Source organism: Osmerus eperlanus, chromosome 12 (assembly GCF_963692335.1).
Source record: "Osmerus eperlanus chromosome 12, fOsmEpe2.1, whole genome shotgun sequence".
Lineage (NCBI taxonomy): Eukaryota > Metazoa > Chordata > Actinopteri > Osmeriformes > Osmeridae > Osmerus > Osmerus eperlanus.
The window spans coordinates 8,988,174-9,011,653 of record NC_085029.1 but is presented as its reverse complement, the minus strand read 5'-3'; the positions used below and the strand labels follow the sequence as shown (position 1 = coordinate 9,011,653).

The 23,480-nt window shown below is 46.8% G+C and overlaps 2 protein-coding genes across 2 annotated transcripts; one reads left to right on the top strand and one right to left on the bottom strand.

The window, feature by feature from the left end:
* The first annotated feature begins 440 nt into the window (after nucleotides 1–440).
* Nucleotides 441–18,961, top strand: col1a1b (collagen, type I, alpha 1b). The gene is made up of 51 exons (XM_062474528.1): nucleotides 441–654; nucleotides 2,022–2,219; nucleotides 3,289–3,302; nucleotides 3,614–3,649; nucleotides 4,198–4,290; nucleotides 4,859–4,924; nucleotides 5,225–5,269; nucleotides 5,444–5,497; nucleotides 5,759–5,812; nucleotides 5,914–5,967; nucleotides 6,194–6,247; nucleotides 6,363–6,416; nucleotides 6,521–6,565; nucleotides 6,726–6,779; nucleotides 7,017–7,061; nucleotides 7,327–7,380; nucleotides 8,297–8,395; nucleotides 8,514–8,558; nucleotides 8,669–8,767; nucleotides 8,869–8,922; nucleotides 9,038–9,145; nucleotides 9,283–9,336; nucleotides 9,567–9,665; nucleotides 9,823–9,876; nucleotides 10,008–10,106; nucleotides 10,365–10,418; nucleotides 10,634–10,687; nucleotides 10,854–10,907; nucleotides 11,027–11,080; nucleotides 11,412–11,456; nucleotides 11,567–11,665; nucleotides 11,882–11,989; nucleotides 12,098–12,205; nucleotides 12,425–12,478; nucleotides 12,754–12,807; nucleotides 12,998–13,105; nucleotides 13,294–13,347; nucleotides 13,450–13,503; nucleotides 13,720–13,881; nucleotides 14,103–14,210; nucleotides 14,490–14,597; nucleotides 14,699–14,752; nucleotides 14,919–15,026; nucleotides 15,242–15,295; nucleotides 15,408–15,515; nucleotides 15,773–15,826; nucleotides 16,185–16,292; nucleotides 16,440–16,719; nucleotides 16,891–17,081; nucleotides 17,283–17,525; nucleotides 17,762–18,961. The coding sequence occupies exons 1-51, from the start codon at nucleotides 573–575 to the stop codon at nucleotides 17,906–17,908; spliced, it is 4,338 nt and encodes a 1,445-aa protein (XP_062330512.1). The 5' UTR covers nucleotides 441–572; the 3' UTR covers nucleotides 17,909–18,961.
* Nucleotides 18,962–19,733: 772 nt separating this feature from the next.
* On the bottom strand, nucleotides 19,734–22,984 carry sgca (sarcoglycan, alpha). Its single transcript, XM_062474534.1, has 11 exons — nucleotides 22,834–22,984; nucleotides 22,424–22,552; nucleotides 22,136–22,284; nucleotides 21,930–21,999; nucleotides 21,571–21,769; nucleotides 21,318–21,483; nucleotides 20,973–21,181; nucleotides 20,834–20,860; nucleotides 20,464–20,643; nucleotides 20,088–20,114; nucleotides 19,734–19,997 (listed from the first exon to the last, which is right to left on the bottom strand). Exons 1-11 carry the CDS (start codon nucleotides 22,868–22,870, stop codon nucleotides 19,991–19,993), a joined length of 1,200 nt encoding a protein of 399 aa, XP_062330518.1. The 5' UTR covers nucleotides 22,871–22,984; the 3' UTR covers nucleotides 19,734–19,990.
* Nucleotides 22,985–23,480: the final 496 nt, after the last annotated feature.

Sequence of the window (23,480 nt, the reverse complement as noted above, 5' to 3'; positions counted from 1 at the left end):
ATGTAAACAACATGTCCAACAAACTGAAAACATGAAACTGTCAACACACAACTCTGTTACTATTCCAAACCCAGATATGTGCAACTTATTCTGAAATGGAAAGAGTCATCCAACAAGCAAATACAAAGTGGTACACGTGGTAAATCTTTACAAGTTGCTCCAACTTCAATGATAAACCATTTAGCCTTTTTTTAGTCTTGATAAAAAACGTTGAATTGAGAAAATAATCACTTAAAATGCATGTCAAGTCATCCGAAAAAAGCTCAAAAAACTATCTATGTTTGCACATCAACATTTTAACCAAAAAGTTAACTTGTTTGACACTTTAAGGCGGCCCCTTCGAGACTGAAGGAGGGACTCAGAGACTTGTACATGCAGAAGTTGAGCGCACAGGCCCTCCCCAAAACGTTGGCATATAAAAGCCAGACTAACTCATTTGTTTAGGCAGTAGGGAGTTTCTGCTAGGGTCTGGATTGGAGTAACAAAGACCGGGCCCTAACTTGTATGATTGGTGTCTGAGGAAAAAAAGGATTCCCCTTGCCTCAAAGAGTCTACATGTCTAATATTTAGACATGTTCAGCTTTGTGGATATTCGGTTAGCGCTGTTGCTCAGCGCAACAGTGCTTTTGGCAAGAGGTCAAGGCGAGGATGACAGTAAGTATGACTTTCAAACATTGTTCTGAATTTATGGAACAGAGACACTCTCAAGAACTGGACATCGCTCAAGGATGCTTTGCACTTCGTGTATTGTGTTCTGAGGATTATCAGATGGCTGCTCTGTGCGACACCTGACTCCAAATAGTAGGCACACTTGACAAAGCATTGCAATCGGAAACTATGATACTTTTTATATTAGAAATGTCTATAACTATTGTGGATTAATCTGCAAACATGATTGAGCGTCTAAATGGCTTCCAGATACATGTTGAGTCAGTGCATCCCCTGTTAACGCGCATTTGTATTCCCTCGGGCAAGGGAAATTGTGGCATCTGTAAACTTCGTTGCACGAGGAGATAACATGATGGCACAATTATATGGAGTAGAGAATAAGGATACAAACCACAAGAAAGAAAATATATTTTTTGAAATTGTATTGAGAATGTTTTAAAGTAAAGATAACAAAAATGTATGGATCCTTATGAGTTTCGGACAAATCTGCCCTGAGTGCGGTCTACCATAATTCAGAATGACGTAGTCCGAGAATAAATTATAGCCAAATCTTGATCAGGCACAGTACGATCTATAATGATGGATAAGTACTTATTTTATTGTTCATCGGATTAGTATATTTTCACTACATTGGCTTTAACTATATCAGAACAGAATAAACATTTTTTCTTACAAAACGGTTTTACTCGGACGTCGACGAGTGGAAGTCTAGACATCAATTAATCACAGTACATACAGCATAAGGATCTGACAACTTTGACGAGTTTTGAGCGCCTCCATGTGGCCTTTTAGTGTAACAGCAGTGCCCTACCCAGCTCCACCCTATATATATATTTTTTTTGCAATGCATCTTAAGCATACATGTTCATGCAATACTAAACTTCAGGTTCGCAAATTTAAGCAATATTTAGCACTGTTAAATATACACACGTGTGTTTTTTTTCATGCTTCAGGCCAGGCCTCAAACATTTTGCCACGCTAGGCCTGGGCCTACATATCTCCATATTTTGTATTTATTTTGAACTCTAATATTTAACAACTCTTGCTGAACCCTCAAAAACATGCGTATAGGCCTATTTTATCTTATTAAATTATCTAGGCTATAACTGACCACAGTTCTTAGGCTGTCGTTAAAGAACCAGTAGCCTATAGGCCTAGACTGAACAATAAACCTTTAAAAAAATCTATTGGCCTACTGGCATTCAGGCTTGACCTGGCCTTTAGGTCTGTTTATTTTGTATAGCAGCATATTGGGCCAATTGCCTTTTGGAGCCAACAACCTAATCCTTATGTTTAAACGATAAAACATTTTTACAGTTTGTTTTCACTTACAACAATGTCCTTCTTCACAGGCGCATACGGCAGTTGCACGTTGGAGGGCCAGTTGTACAACGATAAGGATGTATGGAAACCTGAGCCATGTCAAATCTGCGTGTGCGACAGCGGAACTGTTATGTGCGACGAAGTGATTTGCGAGGATACAACTGACTGCGCCAATCCAGAAATTCCCGATGGGGAATGCTGCCCTATTTGCCCCGACGACTCAAACGGTAGCCTTGCTTGATGTCCTCCTAAATGTGTTTTGGTAGCATGCTGGTGCCCTCTAGTGGCACCAGTGAGGGTAAGAGTGTAATCAGACAGGAGGGGTCAACACCAGTAGAGAGGAGTTCTAATCCAGACCTACAGGTCAAGGACACACCGCTTGAGGAAAGAATCGCCTTGGATACACTTCTGCCATTCTTTTTGTATCCCTTGATTGGATTTAATCTTTATATTGATTAAGTGTGAATATTCATATTAACGAAAGACTGCAATACCCCATGAAACATTTACCTTAGGCCTGCCAACCGTAGGACATCCTTCAAAACTCTTACCAACCATGGGACTACCTACTATAAGCCAATCAACCATAGGATTATCTAGCACTGGACTACCTTCCATTCCTAACCATAAATACCATTTGACTACACTAACTACCTCAGGCCTACCTGCCAGAGGACTCCTTAATACTGAAATAAATACCATAAGACTACTTACCATAGCACTACCTACCATAGTACTGCCTACCATAGTACTGCCTACCATAGCTCTGCCTACCTACCATAAGACTTCTTACCTACCATAGCACTGCCAATCTACCATAAGAATTCCTACCTACCATAGCACTGCCTACCTACCATAGCACTGCCTACCTACCATAGCACTGCCTAGCATAAGTCTAATCACCATTGAACTGCCCATTATAGGCCTGCTTACCACAGGACAACTTACCTCACAACTGCCTACCATTTAACAATATATCGTATAACTGCATACAGGACTAGCTACAATTCCCTATAAGGCTTTGCTACAGTAGTAAAATGTATCTCTGGGACTGGGTAACGGCAGGGCTCTCGACAGCAAGGTGTTGCAGGTTCAAATCTCCCCTGTACGGTTTACCTCTTTAGATAAAAACGTTGTGCTAAATTAACGTTACATTGTTATTTAGATTGTTAACATGTATAAAGATTTCCTGCTTAACCAGGGGTAAACTGCATTACCTTCCATTATGTATGTGTTTGAAGTGTGTTTTAAAGCTAAATTAATACTTATTTTTTTCTTTCTCAATTTATTTCATAGGCCCGGTGCCAGTGGTAAATATTTTTTTATATACCTATTTCGAATGTAAATAGGGATTCACAATGTAAACAACAACACTTGTTATTTAATATTTTCTGTTTGTTACAGAAAGTAATTTAGGTTGATACGTGTTCTATTTGATTACACATGAATGATAGCATTCGTATTACATACTGCTTGGGATGTTGTTTTGACCCATATTTTAAGCAGCCCTGCCTTCGTATCCCAGCTCAGGGCTGGAACCATGTCCTGATGATATTCTCCATGTCCTGATGATATTCTCCATGTCCTGATGATATTCTCTCTTCCTCTCCTTTTGTCTCAGGGACCCACGGGAGATGATGGCCCCAAGGGAGATGATGTATGTATCACCTTGATGTGTGCCTGGTTGGAATCCTGTCATAGCAGCCCTAAAAGAGGACACAGCCCTATATGATGTCCCCTACTGTCCTAAACCCTTTCCCTAACCCCAGACTTACCTCTCATCACCTTACGGCCCTAACCCTAAGCCCAGCTTCATCTCACTCCATCCAATGGTCCCAGCCCAAATCCTAAGGCTTTGCTGTCAGGGATTCACCTCACAATTCAAAATAGTGTTTTAATTCATCCATAATTTGAGAGAAATTTATGAATCTGTCAATTTACGGTCAGTGTCAAGGGCACTGCCAATTTCGACCTAGTGACCTTAGGCTTTGACCTCATTCTCTTGAGCTTGATCATCTCAGTTCCTTATTACTTCACAGCAGGTTTACTGGTTTGCTGGTTTACACAGAGTTGTGTGCCTGCCTCTCCTATTAATCAATCAGTGCCATCCATACACCTTACTGGTCTATGACAACATGGGATCATTGATGTGTGTAGCACTGCAGTAAGGCTGTAGTTGAATTCTGGTTCTGTGTGTGTGCCCAGGGTCTTCCCGGCCTGCCAGGAAACGATGGCATCCCCGGCCAGCCTGGACTCCCTGGCCCCCCCGGCCCCCCTGGACCCCCTGGCCTTGGCGGAGTATGTGGATTTGGTGATCATTTATTAGTCTACCAGTACTTCACCTTTTCTACCTTATAGGAGAGATGAGTACAACTTTGAACTAGTGAGAGAGTCCTAACGTGGCCCATTTAGCACTGGAGTTGGGAACAGTTCCCTTGTTCCTGATTGGTGGAATGGATCCCTGCCTCTTGATTGGTGGGCCAGTTCCTTGGCTCCTGATTGGTGGTCTGGTGTAGAGTGTACACAATGAGTAAGAGAGCGATTCCGCAGTTACAACTGAAAACTCATGAACTCAGGACAGGAGCCAAGCTAATTTTTTTCTGGACAGTCACTCAGGTTCTTCTGAAGCAGTAGAAGAATGGCTTAGCTTTAGTTAGTCCTGCCCACTGGGAATCTAAGATGCCTGACATGGCCTGACAGATTACAAACAGAAATTACTTAGAGATTTAAAGAATCAGAGCCATAACATTCAGTCAGGCTCTAATTTCAACGTGCAGAGAAAAAACGTTTCAAACCATAAAGCCCTCAAGTTTGTTGTTGTAGCCCTGATCTGAGGCTAACCTCATTCTCTCCTCCTCGTCTGCAGAACCACCTTCCTCAGATGAGCTATGGTTCTGATAAGTCAAGCGGACCTGCTGTTCCTGGCCCAATGGTACGTCTTTCCTTCTCTCATTCTCTCCCACCCTGATCTCAATCATCGCTTAGCAACTGCAGACCAGCATGTTGTAGAGACAAAAACACAAAACCTTTTGCGTTGAAAATGCACGATGCAAGATCGTCCATAAGAGTAATCAATATCTGTCCATAGAGCCATACATGTATTTTCTAAAGTGGAATTACACAACAGCTTCAAATGACAGCAAGACATGTTGTCACCATGTATGTACCGTAAATAGGACACCTACTGTTGTATCAAGAATGTTCTGTGACAACTTCCTGTGTTTTTCCCAAGGGTCCCATGGGTCCCCGTGGCCCCCCCGGCCCCTCAGGTTCCTCAGTAAGTACTTTTGATCAAACTCGGTTTTTTTCAATCAAATTACTTCCGATGGTGCTCAATACATTTTTTAAGAAAGTTTGATTATTTCTGGATAATCCACGAGTAGTGAATTGATATGATTGGAGGATTTGAGTGTCCTGACATTGTTGATAAGTGTTTTCTTTCTCCAATTAGGGCCCTCAGGGTTTCACTGGACCCCCAGGTGAACCTGGCGAGCCCGGAGCATCTGTAAGTATGCCACGATGTCACATCCTGTTTCCTGACACGATGACACACTGTCAAGTCCCTCCCTCCCCTCCCTTTCAATGCAAAAAAAGAACAAAACTCAAGAACACACACGTGCACAGCACGCACGCATGCACACATTCAAACACGCAAGCACACACACACGCACACACACGCACAAGCAGGTGAACACACACATACAGACACAAACACAAACGTACGACATTTCCCTGTGACTCATCGTTCTGTCTTTGTCTTGCACAGGGTCCCATGGGCCCCCGTGGTTCCGGAGGGCCTCCAGGGAAGAACGGAGACGACGTATGTTGCTTTGAATACCAAAACCTACTACCTGTTCGTGGAGCCAGTCTCCTTTTTTCAGCTATTCAACCCTCCCTCCTCTCCTCCGTCCTTCTCTGCAGGGTGAGCCCGGCAAGGCTGGTCGTCCTGGAGAGCGTGGAGCTGCAGGCCCCCAGGTGAGTGTCCCAGCCTTCAGGGGAACGGTTCACAGCGCCCCTCGGTGGACCCTGACTTTGACTCTTCCTCGCTGCCTCTGGTTCTTCTCAGCCCGTAGAGCAAAACAGCTCAAGCCGCTGTACGGCGATAGCGCCGTAGTTCACGTCGTGAGATCCAACGAATGTAGAAGTGAAGATGTACGTGGGCCAAGGGGTCGGTAACAGTAGCTTGTTTTTTGTCTCGCAGGGTGCTCGTGGATTCCCCGGAACTCCCGGACTCCCCGGCATCAAGGGACACAGAGTGAGTTTTAGAAATTCTCTCGAAAATGTTGTCTTCATTCATTGTTATTTCCAGGCACGACCTTATGTTGTGACACCAACCAAATCTGATTGTGTTTGTCGGATTTCCTCTCCAGGGTTTCAGCGGTCTGGATGGTGCTAAGGGAGATGCTGGCCCCGCCGGCCCCAAGGTAACATGAGACAGTGCTGACTGATAAGAATAAGGTTCTAATATCATATGTTTACCTCATGAGGAGGGATGAACTTTGAACCTCACTCTTCTGCTTGTTCTTAGGGAGAACCTGGTTCCTCTGGTGAGAACGGTACCCCCGGTGTCATGGTAAGTGCTTGCTATCGCAGTAACAGCAGTCCCCACTTACTCATCCGACTCCACATGTGCACAGTACAACTGAAAATAGATCTATTTTGGATGTCAACAGTCAAATGCGAACTTCTGTCGACGTCATTCCTTCTTTACTAACTGAACTTTTCTTATCCAGGGCGCTCGTGGTCTTCCTGGTGAGAGAGGCCGCCCCGGACCCCCTGGCCCATCTGTGAGTGCACTATACATATAGTAGCACTCGTATTGTGTTTAGGTTCATATCTCTCATGCTTGCTGGATAGGAGACCCAAGATAAACTTCCCCTTGAGGGAAACAGTCAAGTGAACTTTCAAGCAAGTCCTTCCAAACACAAAGCCTTTGGATGAACGAATTGGCCGTTTGAGCTCATGTTTGATATTGCTGCTCTTAGGCCTGACAGCATTGTTTTTTCTTCCCCCGTCTCTGGTAGGGCGCTCGCGGTAACGATGGCAACGGAGGCGCCGCTGGTCCACCTGTAAGCATCCTTCTCCTTTGTCACACCAACTCAATTGCACTGCCGACCACCCTATGTGGTTGGGAATCAAAGTTGTGGGATTTGATTCACATAGTTGCCCACATGACCATTTCCAGAGGTTCTAAGAAATGCACATCCATTGACTGTAATTAGAAGTCATGATTCCTTTGCTTAGCTCAACGCCCAATAGGAGGACTGTATCATGACCGTACATGTCTGTTTGTGGGCCTGCTGAATGAGACGTTGTGTTTCTTTCCTCTGTCAGGGTCCCACTGGCCCTGCTGGTCCTCCTGGATTCCCTGGTGGTGCTGGAGCTAAGGTCAGGCTCCTCTCTGGTCTCCCTTCACTGTCCTCTGGCTCCATCAGCTTACCAGACATTACCAGTCTCTAAGGCTGTAGGGAACCTTCTCACACGCATAAAAACACTGCCCTCTGATAGCGGTTCCACAATCTGACACTCAGGTCATGCTGACTAAACAAAAGCCCAAGAATGCTTTTGTCACAATGTAGCCACGTGCCAGACTTATTGGTCAAAGTCGATGAATCTACCCGAGACAAACAATCTCCTCATCCCTCCATCACTTCATCCCTCTACTCTTCTTCCCCCTCCTTCACCTGGACAACTCACGGCTCTGCCAGTAGCAGGTAGAGGCCGTGGCCACCAGGTGGCGCAGGCCCTAGCCTGTGCCAGCCCCTCCTGGGTCCAGCTGTAGGGCTGTCAGTGATGGGGGCTGAAGGGGACGCTGTTAGGTCAGACTGTGGAACCAGTAAAAGCCACCATGTTCATGTAGGCACCTCCAGTGTCAGGTTTAGCCTGGATATCTCTGCACTACCTGGCAAAGGATTCAAGAAGTTTATGCTGTAAGATATTTAATTAACATTATTCAGCGTTGAGTTTATTTAGAATATCTACATAAACCATTTATTAAAAAAGGTTTTAAGTGAAAGGGTTTGTGAAAATAGAGCTTTTACATCTATTACAGGACTGTAGCTATGTTGGTCTACTGTACTCCCAAAAACATGAGTCTACTCCCCACTGGGAAGAGGGTGTTCTTAGTTTGCAAACGCACCAAAAGCTGAAATGGATTTCCTTTTGGCATGGCATTTACATCCACAACATGTTAAATCCCACCCTTGCTGACACACACACACATACACACATACACACATGACACAGGATAAGATGTGTGTATGATCTTTAGTGCTTTCGTCCCCCCCCCCACCCCCACCCATAGGGAGAGACTGGCGCCCAGGGAGGTCGTGGCTCAGAAGGCCCCCAGGGATCCCGTGGAGAGCCTGGTAACCCCGGACCCAGTGGTTCTGCTGGCCCTGCTGTGAGTCACTTTGGCCATGATCAAAGCTGCCTCAACCATGTTGCTTCGTGACCTTTGAACCCATGGCTAGTGTACGGGTTAACTCTTTTTTTGATTGATTTTTCATCTCATCCAACAGGGCAGCCCTGGATCCGATGGTTCTGCTGGTGCTAAAGGCTCTCCTGTAAGTACTTTTTGGTTTGACACCTGTCAATCATCGACAAATCAGATCGGTGGACGTGAGTAACACCTTATGCGGCCATCCCCTCATGTGTTCTTTGTGTTCCGACACAGGGTGCTGTCGGTATTGCTGGAGCCCCAGGCTTCCCTGGTGGCCGTGGGCCAGCTGGAGCTGTTGGTGGAGCTGGTGCCCCAGGTCCTAAGGGGAACAACGTGAGTAGCGCTGCCAGACACCACACCTTAAAGCTTCTCCCTCTCTGATGAGGTGGTGGTGAGCGTGGCCTCATCGCGTCCCTCTCGTCTGTTCCCCACAGGGTGAGACAGGAGCTCCTGGATCCAAGGGAGAGCCCGGTGCCAAGGGAGAGAATGTAAGTTTTGCGATGACTATGCAACAATGATCCCGCAGCGATATCCAGACCATGGCTAAACGTAATCCAGGCTGTGAAACTAACGGATGTCCACTCTTCGTGTCCTATCATCCAGGGCCCCGCTGGAGTGCAGGGAGCCGCTGGCCCCTCTGGAGAGGAGGGAAAGAGAGGAGCCCGTGGTGAGCCCGGTGGTGCTGGTGCCCGTGGACCCCCTGGAGAGCGTGTAAGTCCCTCTTCCCTCCCCATCTCCCCTCCCTTTCTGACCCCTCTTGGTCGAATTCCCAGGGGACTCGGTCCATACCCCTGGCTGGGGCTCTCCCGATCGCCTTGGTAACGCTCCGCGCCTGCCTTCTTTTTCAGGGTGCCCCCGGCAACCGCGGTTTCCCTGGTGCTGATGGAGGTGCTGGTGGTACCGTAAGTCAACATTCGCTCAATCTTCATCCATCCAGGTAGCGTTAGGGGCATACATGGAGGCTCATTAGATTGGAGGGCGATCCGAGATCACAGCGAAGCCATCAAATCATCACAACATGTATTGTACATCCACACCAAACTCTTTAGCGTGCAGGCATTGACCTTCGTTCCGTTGGAAAGCCACGGCAGCCATTTTGGAGACTCATCCACTCTCTCCTTTCCTGTGATAGGGCGGTGCTGGTGAGCGTGGTGCCCCTGGAGCAATGGGAGCTCAGGGAGCAACCGGTGAGGGTGGACGCCCTGGCGAGCCTGGGATGCCTGGTTCCAAGGTGAGATTGATGTTTGAAGACAAACGTGTTTGGGAATTGCAGTTCTCATTCGATTTCTAATGCACTCTTGGTCGGATGCAAGTCATGTAGACATGTCGGAGATGAACAACACCTGCATGTTTCTGACCTTTCATGTGTTCTTTTCGCCCAACATTAGGGTATGACTGGTAGCCCAGGAAGCCCTGGACCCGATGGCAAAGCTGGCCCTGCTGTGAGTTCTGTTGTTTATAAACTCAGAATAAACATTTCATGGATACATTGCATCCCAGCTTAAACGAGGACCGTGTTTCACTGCTTGAGGAGAGCAATTTTTCTCATGCCTTCATTCTTGTTCGGGTGTAGGGTGCCCCAGGACAAGATGGCCGCGCCGGACCCGCCGGCCCTGCTGGATCTAGAGGTCAGCCTGGAGTCATGGGATTCCCCGGACCCAAGGGAACTGCTGTGAGTAATTCCAACCAACCCAACGCTCACCCCCACCTCAAACAATAGGAGGAATATATCCTCTCATACACAATTTCAGCTCTAACACAGCTAAACAAAATCCAGTGGTGTACTACCCCCGTGAACACAATATTGTGACTCTCATTGAAGGCCGCTTCATGGTGAAGTTGATGTGGTGGTCAAGCTTGTTTGGCCTACTGTCTCGAACTACCCTGGATGTTTGGTTGTAATGCCTGCTCCGGTCTATCTTTTCCCCAGGGTGAGGGTGGCAAGCCTGGAGAGAGAGGTGCCGTTGGACCTACTGGTGCTCTTGTAAGTCATTGGATTATAAAGTTACATTGTGCTAATTACTGTTGACATTCATGGTGTTGACATAAAGCTTTTAAAGAGGTTTCAAGCAAACTGAAGCGTTTGTGCTCGTAACCTGTAGTGTACTGTGCAGGACAGCTATGCATGTTCTTGTACAGCCATAGAGTGTGTGTGTACTTGGCTGGATGGATCTTGACTGGATCTGTTTACATTTCTAGGGTGCCCCAGGCAAAGATGGAGATGCTGGTGCCCCTGGTGCTCCAGGCCCTGCTGTAAGTGCTCATACCAAACCAACACACTGACAAAAAGCTCCTCTCTTTAAACCTGTGTAGTTATTGCAATAGAGGAGTTGTACACTCTGCTAGTAAGAAAAGTATTCATGGTTGGATTCAAATGTTCCCGTGACTGAATATCAATGCCTTGTGATCCTGTTGCTAGGGTGGTGCTGGAGAGAGAGGAGAACAAGGACCAGTTGGTTCCAATGGCTTCCAGGTATCAACTAAGCCCTGACATCACCTACAATCCCCAGTCCATCCTTGTCATCATGTCAACTCTCAGATCCGCGACTTGATTTCGAAATCCTGATCGCACTTTTCTCTTCTTCCTTCCAGGGTCTGCCTGGAGCCCAAGGTGCTACTGGAGAGACTGGAAAGCCTGGTGAGCAGGTAAGGATTCAGCCAACTACGCTCCTTTACCTCCCTGATATCACCACACACAGCAGGCCACACCCCAGGTGTAGTCCATGCTTACATAGATCCTGAGATTATAACTCATTTCATCAAATCGTGATTTATAATATGAACCCATTTATCTTGGGATGAGACATAATGACTTTCGTCGTCATAGGCACAAAAGGGTTTGAGTGGCTTTTTGCTCAAAGCTTCCTCGAACCCACTTCAAAGCGTCTGCCCAAAGCCTCATTAAGGCTTCTTATTCAGGCGGGCCGTCTAACGGTCACTCAGTGATTCAGTACGTCTGCTCTCCTCTCATTGACAGGGTGTGCCCGGTGAGGTTGGTGGCTCCGGAGCATCTGGACCCAGAGTAAGTACACCGCTGATCTCTGTAGAGATGTCCCTAATGACCTCTGAAGTAGCAGCGGTCAGATTCCAGTGGTCAGTGCTGACCTTGGTGCTGTCCTCTCTAACCCCCAGGGTGACAGAGGTTTCCCCGGCGAGCGTGGCGCCAACGGGCCTGGTGGCCCAACCGGACCCCGTGGTTCCCCTGGCTCCGCTGGCAACGATGGTGCTAAGGTACAAGACAACCCGCCCCAACACACACACACACACATCCAAGCTCTCATGCATGTTCTGTCAAGTCTCTGTCAACCTACAGATGCTAGTTTGGACTTGTCATATCTGATCATTTCCCGATTTGACAATGTTTGCGCGTGATTCGCTTGTTTTTCGAACGACGTACACATGTTGACATGCGAGCGAAGAGGATCATTCTGTTCTGTGCTTTTCCAGGGAGAGCCTGGTGCTGGAGGTGCCCCCGGTGGTGTCGGACCCCCAGGTCTCCAGGGCATGCCCGGTGAGCGTGGTGCCGGCGGTCTGCCTGGTCTTAGAGGCGACAGGGTGAGTAGCGGGAAGAAGCCAGATGGAGGTAGTGCGGTCATCGATAGTTCTTGAGCTGTATGGCCTCCACTTTTGTACACAGACTGATGGGTCCCTCTCTCTTGCCAGGGTGATGGTGGTGTCAAAGGTGCCGATGGTGCCGCTGGCAAGGATGGCATGCGTGGAATGAGCGGACCTATTGGACCTCCTGGACCCTCCGGTGCTCCTGGTGAGAAGGTGAGATTAGAAACGCCGGCTGAAAAGACCTCGTTCGTCACCAAAACGACACCGCTCTGCATGTTCCACAACAACAATGTAGAAACGCCGAACTACTTTGCGAGACGATCCTCTGCTTATTCGTGTGTCCATGAACATGATCGGAAACGTGTTTGCTAATGGCTGCTCTCTCCTCTTCCACTTCCTCCTCCACTTCCTCCTCCTCTCCTCTCTGTGTAGGGAGAGGGTGGCCCTGTTGGCCCAGCCGGATCAACTGGCTCCCGTGGTTCCCCTGTGAGTACCCTTACACACACTGCATAGTACATAGTACAGACACTACACATATAGTACATAATTGTACGCACGCGACACTCATATCAAATAGTACAGACACACATAGTTCAGGTCACCATAACATCCTTATGGTCCCGCACCTTGTTAGATTCCTATTCTCGACCCCTCTGAGTGTGAATGTTATGAATGTTAACATCCCAGTCAGTCTGCGCAAGAGACCCGTGCTGTTTGCCATGCCCACCAGCTGAGCGGCGGTTTCTTCCTGTGTTCTGCAGGGTGAGCGCGGAGAGAGCGGTCCTCCAGGACCCGCCGGCTTCGCTGGACCCCCTGTGAGTATGACCCCCCCGCTCGTCTCACCTCACACACCTCCAGATCCCAGCCAGGCACACCTCAGTTTGGAACACGACTCACGACACAACTCGCCCTTTTTTTTGGAGGATATAGTTCTGATGGAACTTTGACAGTATGATACAAGTGTTTGGTATAGTCCTGAGCAGCCTGTTCTCTGGTACTCACTAGGGTATGGATGGCCAGCCCGGTGCCAAGGGAGAGAGCGGCGACTCTGGACCCAAGGGTGATGCTGGAGCCCCTGGACCCTCTGGGCCCGCCGGTGCTTCTGGACCCCAGGTACGTCTCAACCCTGCACCCTCCCTCCACCCTGCACCCTCCCTCCACCCAGCAGCCCATACCCTCACAGGGATATAGCATAGTTCCCAATGGAACCACAAGAGGTATTTCTGACTTGAGGGTTGCTAAAAAAGGAATGGACCCCAAACAAACAATTGTGCGTTCCACTCACTGGTGTGTTTCCTCAGGGCCCCGCTGGAGCGACCGGACCTAAGGGTGCTCGTGGTGGTGCCGGTCCCCCTGTAAGTAACTTCTCCTTCAGGTCCAGACCTCAATAAAGTACACTAAACAGGACTCGGTTTATAGTTGTGAACCAACACATTTATTTTTTTGTCTGTCTGCAGGGTGCTACTGGTTTCCCCGGACCCGCTGGTAGAGTTGGACCCCCCGGCCCTGCTGTACGTTCACAGAGAACCTCACACACACACTGAGATTCACACAATACTTCATTAAAACCTTGTATATGTCTATTCAAAACAACACAGTAGATTTAAAACCTATTATTGCATCCATAACATGGGAAATATGTTTACAACGTTGGTAAATGAGCTAGTCATTTACATGAGAACCGAACCTGTTGTCGCCTTTTTTCCATCCTCACTTGAATTTTCCAGGGAGGTGCCGGTGCCCCTGGTGCCAATGGCCCCGCTGGAAAGGAGGGCCAGAAGGGTAATCGCGGTGAGACTGGTGTTGCTGGTCGCCCTGGAGAGGTTGGCGCCGCCGGCCCCCCTGGATCATCTGGAGAGAAGGGATCCGTTGGTTCTGATGGCGCCCCTGTAAGTAAAACAGTGAAATATGCATAAACGCAATGATTATTATTTTCATATTTTATTTATTTTCATCATTTACTATTATGTTAGAGTTAAAGTCACCCATTTGACGCATCCATTCAGTCATTTATGTTTGGAAAAGTTATAGAAAAAATCTGAATCAGCTTCATTGGTGTCTGTGGTGTTCCTGAGCAGTGGCTAACCTCAGCCTGTGTGTCTTCCTTCAGGGTCCAGCTGGTATCTCTGGACCTAGCGGTCTCGCTGGACAGCGTGGTATTGTTGGTCTGCCAGGACAGCGTGGAGAGCGTGGCTTCGGTGGTCTTCCCGGACCTGGAGTGAGTTCCCCCTAAGCCCCAGAATGAGAACTTTGTCTCTGTCATCGAGAGCGAGTGTATTTTCAGTTCTCCTTCAAGATATAAAAATGACAAAAAAAGGGACAGATCGACCGTCACCTCCGATTTATCCTTATATTTTCAAAAGAGATTCCTCTTGTTTACCCTCATATTTAGCCCCATCAGCAACTTCAATGTACGTTCTACAGGTTACAGGTATACGTCGCACCTGTATGTCTAGAGGTCTGACCAAACCCTAATCCCAATCCTAATCCTACACAGGGTGAGCCTGGCAAACAGGGACCTTCTGGAGCTCTGGGTGAGCGAGGCCCTCCAGGCCCCATGGGACCCCCTGGACTCTCTGGACCATCTGGCGAAGCTGGACGTGAGGTAAAAGACCTTGGCTACTTTAACCTAGGAATAGCATTTCCAGACCTATGGGCCCTCTGTTCTGTGATTCCGAGCTAACCGGCCTCTGGTTCCATCCACAGGGATCAACAGGTCACGATGGTGCCCCCGGTCGGGATGGCCCTGCTGGACCCAAGGTACGCCCCCAGCATCCCCCTAAATATAGCCACCTGAACTTGACTATTGCTGCTGGATCAAAGTTATTTTGGATTGAAAAGACATTTTCAACAGTTGTATACTTGCCCAGTTATTCTCTACTGTGTTGAACTTAGCGCCATGGCTGTGTGTGTGTGTTCATGGTAGGGAGACCGTGGAGAGTCCGGTAATGCTGGTATCCCCGGGGCCCCTGGTGCTCCTGGAGCCCCCGGAGGCGTCGGACCCTCTGGCAAGAGTGGTGATCGTGGAGAAGGCGTAAGGACCTTCTGATTTTATCTTCATCCGTTTCACGTCCATGTCTTCTATCTGTGTCAGTTAGCCCGTGGAAATAAGTACAAATAGAAAGTGTTATTGACCAGGACTGTACTATTTGCAATTGCAGAACAGGCAGTAAACTAATGTATCTTTCCTCTCTCTCTTTCTCTTTCTCTCTCTCTCTCTGTCTTTGTCTCTCTCTCTCTCTCTCTCAGGGTCCTGCTGGTCCTGCTGGACCCGCTGGCCCCGCTGGTGTTCGTGGTGCTAATGTACGTTCCAAGTTTCTTCAGCCACAAACTGAAAATACAAACACAAAAACACTCAATTGTACTGGACATTTCTCATGTCGCGCTGACCTCCCATTGACCTCCCCAACCGCAGGGCCCAGCTGGTGCTCGTGGTGACAAGGGAGAGGCTGGCGAGGCCGGCGAGAGAGGCCACAAGGGACACAGAGGATTCACCGGCATGCAGGGTCTGCCCGGAACTGCTGTGAGTACGACAACAGGCACATGCTATAAGCACAGCGTCCAACAGCAGGATTGGCAAACCGGCAAACAGCGCAACCACCAACACACAATATGACGCAACCCGTTCATCACCCATAAGCATGAACATTCCCCTCGAAAACACTGTTGCCGTCTTGAGCGTTGATGACTTGCTTCTGTGTTCTACTGTTGATCATCCTGATGCTATTTTGAGACCTGTCAAGTGATTCGTCTATTTTCTCCCCCTGTATCTTTGTGTAGGGTTCCGCTGGAGAACAAGGACCTGCTGGTGCCAATGGACCTGCAGGACCCAGAGTATGTCTCAGTGCTGCTGCAGTCTCACTCATACAGTAGACTCACACAGAACAAGAATACAAATTTGAGGACTCTTTACTCTTCTACCAATACATCACACTGTATATATCTGGGCTGATGAATTGTGTAATCATCAAGCCATGGTTATATTCCAGTTTATAGTTTTGTGGTGTGACACAAGCACTAGTATATACACAAGACACAAGCTACAGTGTATATGTTGCAGCATACACACACTCCACTTGTCCAGCCATGACATTTGGGAGAATACAGGATTGTTGTTTCTTGAGCATGTCTGAGCAAGGCGATGTCGTTGTGGAGAAGCTGTTTCTGAAGATGGGCTCCTTGTGTTCCATAGGGACCTTCTGGCAGCTCTGGCTCCCCTGGTAAAGATGGCATGAACGGTCTGCCCGGACCTCTCGGACCCCCTGGACCCCGCGGTCGCAATGGAGAGATGGGACCTGCTGTAAGTCGGGACTGTGCACTCTGATCCACACACACACACAAACAAACACACACACACATGTACTTCAAACGTTCACTCAAGTGTAGTTGAACTCAGCATGGAGTTGGTCAAACAAACTTTTGTTCTTGAATTTTTTGCTCAACCCAGGGTACTCCTGGTGCTGCCGGACCCCCCGGCCCCCCTGGACCCCCCGGAAGCGGATTCGACATGTTCGTCAGCCAGCCTCTGCAGGAGAAGGCCCCAGATCCCTACCGTAGCTACCGCTCAGACGACCCCAACATGATGCGTGACCGCGACATGGAGGTGGACACCACCCTGAAGACCCTGAGCCAGAAGATCGAGAACCTCCGCAGCCCCGAGGGAACCCAGAAGAACCCCGCCCGCATGTGCCGTGACATCAGGATGTGCCACCCCGAGTGGAAGAGCGGTGAGCTGACGCCAGTAGCCAGCGGAGCCTGAGAGCCAACCCTACCTCCTAGCAAAACAGAGCCACCGCCAGAGTACAGGCCCCCTTGTTAGCTAGCGATTGTGGGACGTCTTCTCCAGATCTGGTGCTCCATGGCTCTGATCATGATCTTGTGTGTCCCTCCCCACACAGGCCAGTACTGGGTCGACCCCAACCAGGGATCTCCTCTTGATGCCGTCAAGGTCCACTGCAACATGGAGACTGGTGAGACCTGCGTCTCCCCAGCCCAGTCCAGCATCCCCATGAAGAACTGGTACACCAGCAAGAACATCAGGGAGAAGAAGCACGTGTGGTTCAGCGAGTCTATGACTGGTGGATTCCAGGTGAGGAACTACGGCTGAACCAAATGACACAGCCAGACAATGCAGAACAACGTTGTCCTCAGACTGTAGCAAACTTCAAATCGTTAGCTTGTCTTTATCGACAGCCCTAAAACCCCAATGCTCCTCTCTCTCTCTCTCTCTCTCTCTCTCCCCTCTCCCTCCATCGACTCTATTTTGGTCTCTCTCTCTCCCTCCACGCAGTTCCAGTACGGCACAGATGGCGCCGACGCCGATGATGTCAACATCCAGATGGCCTTCATGCGTCTCATGTCCAACGAGGCCTCCCAGAACGTCACCTACCACTGCAAGAACAGCATCGCTTACATGGACCAGGCCAGCGGCAATCTGAAGAAGGCCGTGCTGCTGCAGGGCTCCAACGACATCGAGATCAGAGCCGAGGGCAACAGCCGCTTCACCTACAGCGTCACCGAGGACGGCTGCACGGTGAGAGCGCCTCTCTCTCACACACCTGTTCCAGTCTCACCTACAACTCTCTCCCAAGTCTTTACACACCTTCGCATAACTTCTTGGAAATTTGATACATTTACGTCCCTTTGTAGCCTTGATTCTAGTCATTTCCGTTGATTTGAGATGAGGAAATAAGTCTATTTCTTGTTTGTTCTTTTTTTGCTGCTTGTGAGTATTTGTTTTTGACCTCCTTTCCTGTTCTCCCTCCACAGTCACACACTGGCACATGGGGCAAGACAGTCATCGATTACAAAACATCTAAAACATCTCGCCTGCCAATCATTGACATCGCTCCTATGGACGTTGGTGCACCTGATCAGGAATTTGGCGTTGAAGTTGGCCCCGTTTGCTTCTTGTAAAAAGAAAGAAAAAATCTGGACATGAATTTTTGTTTTCTAGCAGTCTTCTCTAAATCTTTTTTCTATTGCATTGAAAACTCATTCGGCTGCCACTGGTCCACATGCTTAATGCTACTCTTCTGAAGACAGAAACAGTTTTGGGACTGCTCCTTCAACCGAAGCCTACAACATGGACACTTAAAAGAATCTTTTGTTTCCACTGACAACAAGAAAATAATATATACTTACAAAGTGTAAAATCCCCCCTGGAGTTTGAGAAAGAAAAAAACACAATGAAACACAGGTGACTTTGCTGTTTTACCACTGCGGAAGGACATTGAAAGCAACAAATGTCATGTACCATTTTCTGGTGATAAATAAATCGTAAAAAACGACGGTAAAGTGTGTTCTTGTTCTAAATTCGTGAAAGATGCTCGCCTTCATTTTTATACCTAAATGGCTACCTCAAATAATTACCCCAAAATGTTGCCAAAAACACAAGGGTATATTTTACACTACAAGCCTCTCAATGAAAAGAAAACAACTGTCAAAGGTGCTATTGTCAACTCAACATGGTCCAGTTTTTTGGGGTGTTTTTATAGAGGTTTTCCCTGTCGGTTTATTGCCACTAATGCCGGCAGGATCTTTGGTGCTAGTTGATTTATTGTCTTGTTGTCAATGCAGTGCAATGGTTTTCTTCCTTAAGTGTTGAGTTCCTATGAAAGATGAATACTGTAGATATAATGCATATGCAAATCATGTCTGATGTAGATTAAGCAAGTAGATGTGTTTCTGGTACGGTTTCATTTCACTGCTGACTCATGTCTGTTTATTCCTGTGGATAACTTCTCTTCACTAAACAGCACCCACCTCCCACTTATGGTTTTAGTTTTTTTTGTTGAAATGCTTTTAAGAGAAGGGTTTCTAGAAAAAGAAAAGAGTAAAAAACAGAAATTGACACACTTTCATGGTTTAAACAAGAGAATCTGTACTTATTTTGTACATGTATAATAAATCAAGATGTTTTTAATTATTTTGGATGCTGAAATAAAGCATGTGAAGTGGTCTACTCAATGTTTGAAACGGTCACTTCCCTTGACCTCCCACATGATAGCCTAATCATCCAAAGGTACTGGATGCCAGACTTTTTTGCATGGCCCAAATTATTAAACCGGTTTTTATATATGTCTGTCAATCTGACAGCTGATACAATAAAGGCCCATAATAAAGCAAATTGACTCCTTTTTGAGCCGACAAGACGATCATGGGCCTCTGTATTCATACTTACTCTACAGTAGAGTCTCTTCTTTCACTTTTTACGTCTACGTGTACCAAAACATATTTGACATGCACAAGTTTACAATATGAAAAAACTAGTATTTTCCACAAATCTTTTTCATCTACACGTTTGATATTGAGTTTCCATTGTTGTTACAAAGGAGACACTGACGACCCCTGGTGGATGAACTAGAACACTGCGAGACCCGCATCCTCCAGTAACCACTTCACCTCAGGCTGTCGTCCAGTATTAGAGATTATGTGGCACAGGCATGCGGAGAGAAAGCCAACACTACTGTGGCAGCTTTTTATAGTGTAACCTGCACACCATGCCCATCCACAATGCAAGGTACAGCATAATTGTCCTTACAAATTTGTTGTCAAGTTCTCAGCGCTTTGTACAGAGGATTACAGTTGTGCACAAAGCCAACCTGGTTATTTCAGCTAGTTTAAATTGGGCAAGTTGAAATTATCGGAGTATGTGCAAATAAAGCCTTTTAGGATAGAAGGCTGACTGTCTTGGATTGTTGCTATGGACAAGAAGTATTTCTGTAAAATTGCAAAATAATCTAATTGAAAAACAACAACTATTTATTGGAGTGTTGTGTGCATTCAAAGCAATAGACAGAGACAACATATTCACAAGAAGAGGTTACAAATGATAAATATTCTGTAATAAATTATTCCAAATATAATCACTTTGAAATATTTACCCTCACAGGGATTATGTGAAAAGACCACAGCAAACTCAGCAAACTTACAAAGTATAAGCATACAAAGTCCCATTGTATTATTGTGACTTCATTTCCTTATTGTGCCATCGTGTCATTTCCTGTGAAATTGAATTTTTTTATCATTTTATATCCATTGATTCTACCTACAAATCAATGTAAATGAAGCGGTGATATTGCCACAATTTTACCTGGACAGTGAGTCAATGTTGGGTTCACTGTGAAAAAAATGAAGAATGGAATGTTATAGTTGAATAAGCACTTTGTTCGTATTTCTATACATTGCAACATTTACTCCTTCCCGTTAATTTCCTATTATGCACTCATATCATTATACCCATTTATTCAAAGGTTATGATAATATTATATTCCACATCGTTTTTACATGTTACATTTAATGATTCCTTACAAACTGCTCCACTAGATGGCAACATAACCAAATATCTAAACATGTCCATAGGCCACAGAGGAGGACTGCCTATTTTCATGACAGCAACAAAAATTTTCTTGTTCAGTGTTTCAGCATGCATTGTGTCTGAGAGCTCTGCCATGGTGTACAGTACTCACTGCTGGGCCATGATGAGAGGAATACTGGGGCTGTCGGACTGGAGAGGAGGGGGGCGTTCCCCAGTGCGGAAGTTGAACATGGGCAGGGTGGACAGGGGAGGAGGGACGCCGCGCGCCCCAGCCATACTCCTCAGCTCGCTGCTGTTGCCGTGGATGGTGTGGTGGTGGTAGAGCTGTATCCTGCAGCAGGCGACAGGGGGAGGGAGTTTGTTAGCAGCTCTGTGTGGTCCGAATTACAATACAGAGACTGTGCAACAACCTCACTGAAGCCGTTACATTGAAGACGTATGCTACTGTGCACAGTAAACATATACTTGGAAGATAAACATGTAAAGTGGAAGAGGTTTACAGTTTGGGTTTTGTTACTCACTCGGGTGTCCTTGCGTCCCGTTTCTCCCTGAAAATAATCAAGACCCAGTTGTCAAGACACAGTTTTCAGTTCATTTGAGTTCCTATTGGCTCATTATCTGTCATTAAAGGTGCACCACGCAAATCTCCACGGAACGTACACGCCCTCACGCCTGCAGCACATGATGTAGGCCAGGAGAAGACACAGCAGTATGGCCAAGACCAGAGGCACCAACACCGTCACTATGTAGTCCAGGAAGTAGTCCCTGGTAGGGGGAGAGTCCAGGGAGTCATACTGGCCCCCAGCCTCCAGAACCCCTGAGCCCATGGAGGGGGCCGGAGGTGCAGCCACGGGCCTGGACAAATCAATCTGGACACAGGGAGGGAGGGAGGGGGGGGGCAGGGATGGGGGGGGGGGCAGGGATGGGGGAGGAGGATAAGGGGTTAGGATATGGTCGAAGAGGTTTGACAATGTGGCCATTCAGGAGTGAAAATGCTGGCCTCACCAGGGTTGACTTGCACCAGGTGATACAGTTGCTGGGGATGGTACAGATGGCACAGTCTCCTGTCTCTCTCCGGCCTCCTTCCTCACACTGCCTCTGGTGGTCCGGGCTCTGGAGCTTCAGCAGGCACTTGGAGTAGTACTGGTCTGACCCCATCTTCACATACACACTGGGACAAGGACGACACGATTTACACAATATACCGTGAATATATAGGTTTTCTTTTGTTTCATGTTGTTTGTGTGTGGCACCGCACCCCTCATAGTGTCCGGCCAGGGGCAGAGGGACTCTGCCACCACGGTCCAGAGCAGAGGTGATGTTGACAAACTCCAGCCTGTCGGTCTCCCACATCCTCATGACATCATGCTTGATCGCAGCCTGAACTGTAGAGGGCAGCACCTTCTCAATCTCCCTCAGTTTGATGAAGAATTCAGCTTGAAAAGGCATCTTGTTCGCTGAAGGGCCATAAGAGATATGGATAAACTATGAATTATAAACAACTACAAACGGTGGCACTCTTATGAAAAACAGAAATATGTATTTATGAAGCCCATTTTATCCACTGTCATTTCATAGAAATGATTTATACCACAAGAAAACACCCAAAAAACGTACCCCGAGGGCCGATGTTTATGATCAGCCTTTCTCTGAACGTGTCATAGCTGCGTTTGTTGATGACTGTAATCTGTGAGAAGAAAGGAGAGGAACGGCACCTCAGTTTCCATTACAACAGCCTCACAAGCTTGGCATTTACATGACAATGTGTCAGATCAGCTCGTCTTCACTTAAGCCACAACAAACCAAAACTAGGAGGAGCCTACCTCGATGATGCTCTTGCCCGCGCTCATAGGTGTACCGTACAAGAAGCCATTGTCATAGGGGTGCCTCTGGGTAAAACGCAGCCACTCAGGCAGGTCAGGGAAGGACTGTTTGTTGCACTTAAACACCATAGGATCATTGTAGACTCTGCCTGCTTTACCAAACACAGAAGGAGGATGGAAAGGCATCAGAGTAGAAACCAGTTGGGAAACAACATCAAGGTGACATTGAAATGTGATTATGTTGTAACAAAAATAAGTGAGTGTACAGTTTTGAGTTCAAAGTCTTGCCATAGTGTTTCAGGAAAGGTTCAAATTCATTCTGGAAAGTCTCTCTCTGCAGCTCGAACACAAATAGCTGTCCCACGGGGGCAGAAACCTTTATGTCTGCCTTGGCCACCAAGAAGCTGGCCAAACATACTGCGGAAGAGGAACACAAACTTTCTAACACTTTCATTATCTTGGGTTACCTCACGAACAAGAACACATCTGTTTACCTCAAAAACATTGCTTCAAACATAATGGGTCATGAAGTAAAAGTTATGGCTGCAAAATTGGTGTAATACAACATTCTAAACTGTTGGTGCAAAAGCTTGGTATAAAGCACATTCTGTTTGTAAGATTTAATATTTACTATAGTAATATTTATAAAAACGTATCATATTTAAACTGTCAAATTATGTGGTAGAAAGAGGACTTGCCTGTCAAGCAGAACCCCCAGTTCCTTTTGTCTGCCATCTTGTTATGAGCTCTGATTGACAGGACCAAGTGGTGAAGAGGGCTGGTTTATGGGTAGGGGTACTTCAGAGCTATTTTTGCCCCCCCTTGCTTCCTAAATGAGTCACTGTGTGCATGTGTTATACTGTGCTTGTGTGTTTCTCTGTGTTTGAGTGGGGCATGAAGGGTCTGGGTGCCTGCATGTTTATAAATAATTTATATATTTATATTTATATATATAGCATGTCTATATAGCTACTAATTAGTTACCAAGGCTTTGATGAAATTATTTTATGAGTTCAAATGTGTGTGTGAGTGACAATACTTGAAGTTTAATGATGTTTAATGTTTTTTTTACACATTTAGTATTATCCCTTTAAATGGCAAATCAAATGTTTATTGGCAGTAATTTGGCTCAATACTGGCAGGATGTGCAAAACAAATACAGATTTTTACGAAGTAGCCTAGTTGGAATAGGATTATGGATTTGGGAAATGCTAAATTTAAGCCAGTCCTGTGATCTAGCCAAGTCAAAATGTGGGAAGGAAAACATCTGCTTTGCCATTCTTACAAAAAGAACACGTAGCTAGGCAACTCATTAAAAATGAACAATTATAAATCGATACAGAAA

Excerpts from the sequence above, each read along its gene's own strand:
- col1a1b (XM_062474528.1), top strand. The coding sequence starts at position 573 with ATGTTCAGCTTTGTGGATATTCGGTTAGCGCTGTTGCTCAGCGCAACA. Across the intron at positions 6,248-6,362 it reads CCGGCATCAAGGGACACAGA|GGTTTCAGCGGTCTGGATGG; the intron begins GTGAGTTTTAGA and ends TTTCCTCTCCAG. Across the intron at positions 12,206-12,424 it reads CCGGTGCTCCTGGTGAGAAG|GGAGAGGGTGGCCCTGTTGG; the intron begins GTGAGATTAGAA and ends CTCTCTGTGTAG.
- sgca (XM_062474534.1), bottom strand. The coding sequence starts at position 22,870 with ATGGCAGACAAAAGGAACTGGGGGTTCTGCTTGACAG. Across the intron at positions 21,484-21,570 it reads CTGGCCGGACACTATGAGGG|TGTGTATGTGAAGATGGGGT; the intron begins GTGCGGTGCCAC and ends TCCTTGTCCCAG. Across the intron at positions 20,115-20,463 it reads CCTCTCATCATGGCCCAGCA|TGAACCCAACATTGACTCAC; the intron begins GTGAGTACTGTA and ends TTTTTTTCACAG.